Here is a 9444-nt window from a genome sequence, read left to right as displayed (position 1 = left end):
TTTTGTTTTGTTTTGTTTGCTTTTAGTGATGCTTTCATCAAAATGCTTAAGTCGTAGCCAAATGTTTGGTATCTGTTTATGCAATTCAGTGCATTAGTGGAAAGTTTGGAAAGGCACTCATACATCTCTCAGTAGCTGACTGCCTCTCCCACTTGATCATAAAGACATGTTAAAGTGAGTGCAAAGGTCAGCATTGCATATGATGAGGTTGTCCTGTAGCCTACAGCACGCTGGAGGAGAGTGCCATGTGAAACTTAGGAAAGTTTCTTACCTTAATTTCCTTCAAAATATCACCAAAAATCAGAGAGCTGTTGCAAATATCTTCAAACACTTTCTCAACAACATGTAGTCTTTTGAAATGGCAGGGATCACAGTCGCCGATTTTCTGGAGCTCCTGTACAATCATCAGCATGAATAGCTATACAAGTGTATGCAGAGAAGATGCTCTAAAGCAGCTACTGTCAGAACATATGTTAATTGGTTCAAATTCATGTTGTTCACTCTATAAAGGTAGTGAATGTATGTGGTAAGATGTATCATGAAAGAGTTCTGAACTGAAGAATAAATGGCTAGGATATCAAGTCTATGGTCTATATTTTGATCAGTAAGAAGAAAATTCACATTCAATGAGACAGAGTATACTGACCAACAAAAAGAACAGAAATCAAAGAAGACTCAGACCTGTTGGGCAGAGGCCTGCACTTCCTGCAAAACGTCTTACTCACGTGCTTACAACCAGTCCTTCCATAAGGACAAATGAGTCTACTGATTTCGAAAGATCATCTCCAGGGCTGAAAGAAGCAGCCCTTGAAACATTTTGCAAGTCCTAAAGCAATTAGTAACTCAGAGAGACAAGATTGGTAAACAAATAAATAAATAACCCAAGAAACCCTAGCTAAGGAATGCAACAGTYAAAATCATACTACAGAACTCCATGATTCTACATGTTAGCTGTGAGTAACAAACCTTGGATRCAGAAGGAAAATGTCTCATTGGCATCCTATGCTACTTCCTCTTCCATAGGAACATTTTCTCTAGAGTTTTTGCAAATATCCAAGTTGCAAACCAAGGTTAATAAAGAATTTGTCCATTTATTCATAAGCCCCAGATTGCCATTGGTTCTAGTTAGTACAGCTTTCTGCTAAACTTCGCTGGAGCTCCAGTAACTCCCCAAAAATAGATTCAAAGTTTTTCTGGGGAAAATGTTTTCTGGAAAAATTGCAAGATCAAGTTGTTCATACCACAGTAATTCGCCTTTATTTTTACCCCCTTCTCCCATCCTTTTTCTTCTGCCTCTCAACCCACAAGGCTAGAGGAAAAGGTTGTCTGGGGATATTTACTGAGATGCGAAGTAACCAACCTTCTGGCAAGTGGGTTAACAGCATGGCAGATGATACCTTATAGGGGCTAGTARAACATGCTGGTTACTCATGTAGAATTTATCCCCTGACTTTCCTCATTGCACACAGCTTTTCTTGAAAAGTTTAGGTAGCTTGCTGGAGGCATCCGAGAAAGAGCTCTGCTTGTTCCCTTGCTCATTTCTTTACCATTTTCTACTATATTCAGTACCACTAGTGGAAAGATTGTTTCTATCAAACCTGATAATGTTTTCCCCATCAACAATCACCACTTCCCTAACCCTGCAAATAGAACTACTTACTCATCTGATAAATCAGCTGGCATCTTACAAATAAGCAAGACCTGGCCATCATTGAGGGGTGAGGTGCCTCTTTCAAAAAGTAACTCTTACCTACATGAAATGCCCATTCTTTTCCAGCTCACACTAGCAGTAGTCATTTCTTAGGTTACCTAGGCTGAACAGCTCTCATTAAACTCCATAGCTAACTTCTTTGAATTCAGTATCTTAGTCCTGCTCCTTAGCTCCTGCAGGTGGCTTTGGGGGGATTGATGAGACTGCTACTGCTTCTCCAAGGGAGCCTCAACTCGAGCACCTCAGCAGCTTCTGCTAGGTGCATTAATTCAGCAAAATTACTCCTGCATCCTATTAACAATGTTGATGTGCAAAGACATACTCCACAGCACACATTAAGAAGGTAGYTTCTTTTTTCTTGCTGCTGCCAGACAAGAGGCTGGTTCCTGTGGAGCTGCTGGCCCAGATTCTGCTTTACCTTTTGTCTAACCCATACTTCCACATGAAGATGTGGAAGAGGCCATGGTAGAGCACAGCTTTGGGCTCCAGTTTTTGGAGCACATTATACATGCATCTTGCAAGTGGATGACTGAGCCATGAGATCAGCTCTCTGACAAGCRGAAGACACAGGAGATTTTGCTTAAACCATTCCTTTTTTTTTTTTTTTTTCCTGAAACTCACATAACCAGCTCTAGAACAATCCATTCTCTCAGAAAGATTTTGGAAAATTTACCTTTCCATTTCTGTCAATTCTGGGACTCTTTTCTCTTACCTTAGTTAATTTCATTTCATGCTGCTCTGATATTTTGCTCACTGTGAAATCGTTCTGTAGTAATTCATGCTTTGCTATGAACTCCCTCTGGAAATGTAGGAACTTGTTAAACTGATCAGTTTTAGTTACACCGACCAAATAGGAAGGTATAAACTGGTATTCCTCCTTGGCAGGTTCAGCAACACACTGTCGGATGTTCTTCACGGGTTTGTTTTTTAGCACCATAATCTCTGGCACATCTAACTCATGTCTTTTGAGACACGTACTGAGTCTGTCAGTTCCCTCCTCCACTTTCTTTTTAGGCTCTTTCAAGTTTAAACTTTCCAGTGGAGTTGATGATACATMTGCTGGGGGGCCAACCCTAGTCACAGATGATTGTGGATGTTTCTTGGTAGGGAAGGAAGAGTCTGTATGTGCTGGAAGTGGAGGGATGTTGGAATAAACGTTACTTGAAAATTTTGTCATCTTCTTAGCACTTTCATTTTGAGTCAGGAATTGATCTCTTTCTCTCATGAAGCTGGTTTGCTTCCTGGAAGAATCCCACTGTCCCTGTTTTATTYTCTCTGGAGGTTTATAAAGCTTGTTATGGTTTAAATGTCCTGAGGTGTAAAGTGCGATATCATTTTTGTGGGCTATTTCCATGCTATCTAGGAGATGAGTCAGACTCCTTATTTTCCAGCTTCTCTCCATTGGTGAACTACTGTAGCTTAAAAGAAAGAAGACAGAAAAAATCCACCTTAAAAGAAAAAAAAAAAAAGTGCTTTAGATGGCAGCAAAGTTCAAAACTCTACCAGTTCTGTAGGAAGTTATTTTAAAATGAGTTATCTGCTATATTTCTTCTGTATGTGGCAATATACAGGTAATCAGATCTAGACTAGCTAGGTTCCTGCTATGCTCAGTATCTGTATTTTGCTGCTTCAGACAACAACTTGTTCTACTAGTTATTTAATACCAGGCCTGAGACTGATCCTCTTCTACTGTATTTCAAATAAGCCATTTCAGAAACTCCTACTATTCTTACTGGAGTGTTGCTTTAGAAACTCAGTCCTCCTAATTTAAATCTAACTTTCTTCCATGTCAGGTTATAATTTGTTACATGCTAATCTTGCACCAATGTAGTTCTTCAGCTTCAGTATTCTTTCCTTGTCAGATGCTTCTCAAAATATACTTTACACAGAGGAATCATGGCTTCTTTGAAGCTTGCTTTTGCCCAAAGAAAGGAACAAAGTTCARTATGTATTACCTTGTTCATCTAAAAACTTTTTTTAAGATAGTTTCTCCATTGCTCTGATCATCTGAATCATTATGCTCTGTTTCTCTCAAAAATTCACAAAATCAAAGAGTAAAGTCAGCTAGAGCAGGTTGCTCAGGACCATGTCCAGATGGGTTTGGATCATCTCTGAGGATGCAGACCTGCAAACTCTACAGGTAACCAGCTCCAGTATTTGATCACCTTTGCAATGAAAATGTTTTTTTGACATGTTTAAATGGAATTTCTTATGTTTCTGTTGAGGATTTTTTTTTTCTCCCTGAAGTGATGATACAATAAATCCCACAGCAGTAGATTTTGAGGACAAGAGGTTTCTGAAGCTATGTSCTTAAGGATGCCAGTCTAGAAGATAACAGTGCAACTCCAAATGTGCCAGGCAAAAATTGTTGCTTATGCCAGATCTCCATGCATCACAAAGATCTTAAAACAGCAGCATACTCTGGCAAATACCTACACAACATACAGAGAACTTGGAGCCTGCAGGAGGCCATACTAGAAGGGCAAGGGCACAACCTGACCTCAGCCAATGAGGAAGACAAAAATATGTTTGTGTTCATTTGTAGCATATAACATGATGCCAAGGTGGCACTTGCTCTCACTGCTGGTAGCTTTGATGAGTCAAGTTGCTCTCCTTTTGGCCCAACTGTGCAGCCATCCTCACCTTCTTAAGATGGTGACAAGCTAATGTGGACAATACAGGTCCCTCTTATCCTTTCTTACCTCCTCMGTCAAGTTAGTCTGCTTTTTTTCCCCTCCACTATATTAGCAGTGCTGCAGTGATTTTCCAGGAGAGTTGATTCTGCCCTGTGGTGGCAGACATGGAGAGATGGCATCAGCTCACCGGTGGCAAGGTGTGCCCAGGACCAGGAAAGCCAGCAGTGCCATTTCAGTGACAGCAGGGTCATTCCAAAATGGGGGAGAGGTTTCTCTTTATAAAGAGACATAATCCCTGCACAGGGATTGTTCAGGAAACACCACTCTTTGTTTTAAACATTATAAGACATCGTCATTATCAGTACCATAAATATTAAGTGAAAGAGCAAAGGAATATTGCTCCATGGAGAAGAGGACGGAAGAGAGCAAATACTGCAAAGTAAGCTTTTCCTTCACTTATCACTGAAAAGGTAAAAGGTGACTAGCACAGGCAACACCAGTGAGAGAAGGGTAAATAAATGCTATAAAATATAGCCTTKACAAGGAGTAAGCACATTAGGCAGTACTTGGAGTAATATGTTACTAATTTGGCTGAACCTGATAAACATCTGTCTGGCATATGTGAAAAGCTGGCTGAAGCAGTCTCAGAACYGCTAACAGTTATTTTGAGAAGGACAGCTGGGGACAGATGAGTCACCGATGGTGGGAACAGTGCAACTGCAGGGTCCATCTCTGAAGGAAGAGGCGAGGGGAGAGAGAAGAGAAGGAGCTCAGTGTCTTTAACTTCCGAAAAAGTGACAGATGACATGAAACGGGGAAAATTGGCAAATGTTATCATGGACAAGACTAGAATTCAAAATGCTCTTGATAAGTTGAAGAAATTCTGAAAACAGATGGATGATCCCTAATATGTGCAGAAAAAATCAGCTGCCCAGAGGTCAGCAACAGCTGCCTCTGTAGGAAATTATTTACAAAATATCTGGGGAATATATTGGATCATAAGGCAAACACAAATCAACACTATGCATGCCAGTGAACAAGTATCATATTGGGATGAACGAACAGGTGCTTAATGTGTGGAAAGTGGAAATACTTTCAGTGTGCCCAGAACAGAAGAGGCTTCAGCCAAATATTGTGTCCARTTTCAGGCACTGCTCTCTGGAAAAATTTAGGACAACTGGAGGATTCCAGAGGAGATTGAATCAAAACCACAACTGAGAATAAAAAGTTGGTGTGCAAGGAAATCCATTTTAGCCTGCAGGAGCAATGGAAGCAATATAKAGAGAGAAACAAACAAACAAAAAAAAMCCCACACAATTTTAGTATAACTGCAAAGGATCTAGTACTTTAGATACGAAAACAATGTTTCCAGTGTTAAGAGCAATCCTTGCTTTACCTGTTTCCAAATGAGTGGGAATGAGAAGTCTGGGATGGCCAAAAGCAAATTTTAAGTGCTCTTGCTACCTGGAAACTGGGAACATATACAGGCTTCCAGACAGTCAATTCTGATATGTCAGCTTCAACAGTATGTTAATAGAAATCAACAACACTGACCTACCATCCTTGGCTGTTAAACCATGTTTGAAGAACATATTTAAATGTCATGCAGTCAAAGCCTTGTTTAATATAGTGACGCACAATATATTTAGTGGAATTGACTTTCTAGAGGGGAGAGCATTAGGGGAAAGTAGAAAAAAAGCTTGGGGTTTTAGATAGAACAGAGTATATTTCATAAACAAATCTAATCAGGCAGGACCATATTATTCCTTCAACAACAATACGACACAGGGAACAAGGGTGAAGAAAATAAATCATTCAGTTCTTTCTCACTGACATGCCATTCCTATCCTTTCTTCTTTTTAAATTGTCACTTCTAATTCCAGAACAGTTTAATTGTTACTGTGACTGTCTTGTGCTGGTGGGACGGAAATGAATAAAATAATAAGGCTGTGATTTTTTTCATAGAAACCTGTGAAGGAAAAAAGAAGAACATATTGCAGGGTGTCAAGCAGGGGAAAGGCAGTGGCAACAGCTAGTGAGGAGGATAACCAATTATATTGACGCATCTTTTCTTTCTCTAAATGAAGCCAAAAATCCTCTTACAGAAGTTGCCATTATTTATACAAGAAATCACAGAATCACAGAATATTCAAGGTTGGAAGGGACCTCTAGAGATCATCTAGAAGTGTAGATCTAGAATTAGGCATAGGGCAGAAAAAGAACTAATACTGTTTGCCCATCTAGAACATTAAAAGAAGAATTCTGGGGAATGTCCTGAGTGAGGTCTAGAGCCAGACTAGGCTAAACACATTCTCAGATGCTGCCATTTTTGGATACATCACAGTAGGTTCAAAATATCACCACAGAAGCWCCCTTAATTTGAGCTGAAGCTTTAGGATCTAAGTAGACAGGAGATGAGGCAAGACATATGGTAAGTCATGAAGCAAAATGAAGCTAACTGTGTTATATAAAGCTTTCCTTGACCTGTCCAGGAGMAGAAATTCTCTAATTTGTCTCATGACTGAGACTATCTCAGCAGGTGCCTAGCACAGGTGAACACCTCAGAGGCTACATTTGCTTTCTGAGGACAGATCTGTGCTATAGCACTCCACATTTCTTGCTGTAGATGGAAGGCTGACAGGATGAGTGGCGTGGAAATGCCACAGGTGCTGGGCATCAGGCCAGGGAGGACAGGGTCTTGTCCTTTCAACATGGCCACCGTTGCTGGTAAAGGCAGAGTACTTCTCAAAGCTTATTCCACTATGTCTGTCACCATTTACCTCTTCAGTCTACAAAAACAAAATCATATTGCTCCAAGGAACAAGGTCTTCAAACATATTTGTATAGCATAAATACAAGAGATCAGGAAACTACATACTTATCTGTGGGGAACTACCCCCACAAAAAGTGGGAGTAGAAAAATCGCTCAGCAAGGCTTTGACAGGCTGCAAGAATTGGCCAATAGAAACATCGTTAAGGACAACAAGGACATATACAAGGTCTGTATCTGGGATGGACTAATCCCACACAGCAGCAGGATTGGGGGAAATGACTGGATAGATAGCAGCTTTGCAGAAAAAAAAAGAAGTGAGGGTCCTTGTGAGAAAATGTCCCTTTGTCTTGATGAAAGCTGGTTGCACACCTAGTTGCGTAAGCAAGCATGCAGCCAGCAAAGGAAAATACTAATTCCCCACAGGCTACACCAGGAACTGTGTTGAGTCATTGTTCCTCCAGCACAAAAGACATTCCAGCAAACTGCAGAGAGTCCAGCAGAGAAGCACTGAGGTTGCAAAAGGACTGGAGCAGGGTGCACCTCAGGTAAAGGAGGATTTGGATAGCCTGGAGCTGAGACCTCTAAGGCGAGCAGGAAACAAACCAAAGTCTTCTATAACCCTTTGTGGAAGAGAAGGAAGAGAGAAAGGGTATGTGACAATACCCATATTTTTCAACAAGAGAGAAAGATAAAAGAAAGAACAGGTTGGACATAATGAAAAAGTTCTTCACAGTGAGAATAGTTCAGCCCTGAAGCATGTGCACAGAGAGGCTGTGAAGTCTCTGTCCTTAGAAACACAGCTCTACTGGCTAAGGCCCAGAGAATCTGACTGAAGGGTGTTAGCCTAGCTTGGAGCAGGAGATGAACTGAAGACCTCCAAAGGTGCCTTCTCACCTAGCCTTTTACTAGGAACATTTTTAGCTTGCAAATGAAACACAGGAAAGACTTAAAATACTCCAATATGCTTCATTTCATCCTTGGCCTTGTGCATTAAAATTGTGCACTGCAGGTGGCAGAAATGCAATGGGAAAGCACTGATTGTGTTACTGCAGCCAGAGTAAGAGAGGGTGTGTAGGAAGAGGTAGTCTCTTTTATTAGACCAACTAATATAGTTAGAAAAACTTGGACAAGATTTCAGGCACATGAATCCTTCCTCAGCCCTAAAATAGAAGCAGCCCACTTGAATGCTAAATGCAGGCTGAAAGCAGTTACTCTGGATTTAGCTGGCTATATTTATCGAGTAGACCATCTGAGGGGAAAAAAAATGCGAAACTGCTACTTGTAGCATGGAAGAGTTGTTCACCACATTGTCAACTCTGTTCTTCATGCCACCTGAGAGAGCAAGGGGGGATGTTTTTACCAAGGGAAGATGAAGGTGCAAAAGAGATCAGACACATGATAAAGATGTTAAGTGGAGCCAAACAGAGCTTCCTGGGACGCAGGGAAATTTGTGTTGGCTATGGAGGCAGAGAGAGAGGGAGAGAGAGAGGGAGAGAGAGAAAGCATAGATGGAGCTCCCATCCACGGGGATGGTGCTAGGTCTAGGACAATGACACATAGCAAGACATAACCACAACATCCCGGAGCCTGGAGTGGGCACATGGATTAAGAAACAGCTCACAGTACCACAGAGACTCCTCACACACCACAGACATGGAGTTTCATGGTGGCAACGCCAGAATGGCTGTGGCAGTTGCCCCACATTCACACCGTGTGATGGGTGAAGGCCCCGCGCCCTTCATGCCGCCTCAGCCCCACACTTGGTGCCGAGCACACCGCCCTGCGCTCCCATGCCCCAGCGTCTGCCCACCTGTGGCCCTGTGCAGGGTGGTGACACTGGCACCGCGGCCGCCACCAACCGCCACCAGCCCCAAGCACCGCGCGTGGTGGTGTCACCATGGACACCAGCCGTTGCCCCCGGCYGCATCCCCACAATGGCCGCACGGAGCCTCCCAGCCCCAGCATCCGTACCCCAGCCTCCTCCTACACCATCCTTCCCTTGTCTGAAATCAGTGGTTACTAAAGGAGATGGAAAGAAGGGAGAAAAGAAAGAGCCGTTTGCCCTGACACATTCTACTTGAGTACACTTTTTCTTTTTCTCCCTCCTCATTTTCTGTTCCTGTCATGTCTTTGGTTGGTTTTACTTTCAAAAGTTGCCTAGATTTTATGTATTCCTTATAGAGCTGCTTCCTAAGGCTGCTTTGTTCAGACTCAATATGTAAGGTCACTTCTTCGTTTCTTCTCCTCCTTCTCTGCTCAAAAGGAAGTAGTGTTTCCAGTAAAAGAATACTGCCCTTCATTTGATAGATTATCAAAATAAAATT

At 41.9% G+C, this 9444-nt stretch overlaps 1 protein-coding gene across 1 annotated transcript in view; it reads right to left on the bottom strand.

Annotated features, from left to right (window-relative positions):
• CUNH6orf118 (chromosome unknown C6orf118 homolog) overlaps positions 1-8862 on the bottom strand; it is a 25514-nt gene extending 16652 nt beyond the window's left edge. Inside the window, exons 1-3 of the mRNA XM_026044720.1 lie at positions 8831-8862; positions 2424-3129; positions 272-394 (exon numbers count right to left, since the gene is read on the bottom strand). Coding sequence (XP_025900505.1) covers positions 272-394; positions 2424-3129; positions 8831-8862 — 861 coding nt within the window. The remainder of the gene's footprint in view (positions 1-271; positions 395-2423; positions 3130-8830) is intronic.
• Positions 8863-9444: the final 582 nt, after the last annotated feature.

Source organism: Nothoprocta perdicaria, unplaced genomic scaffold, assembly GCF_003342845.1.
Source record: "Nothoprocta perdicaria isolate Ctin4 unplaced genomic scaffold, notPer1 scaffold_38, whole genome shotgun sequence".
NCBI lineage: Eukaryota > Metazoa > Chordata > Aves > Tinamiformes > Tinamidae > Nothoprocta > Nothoprocta perdicaria.
This window is presented reverse-complemented; position numbering and strand designations above follow the sequence as displayed.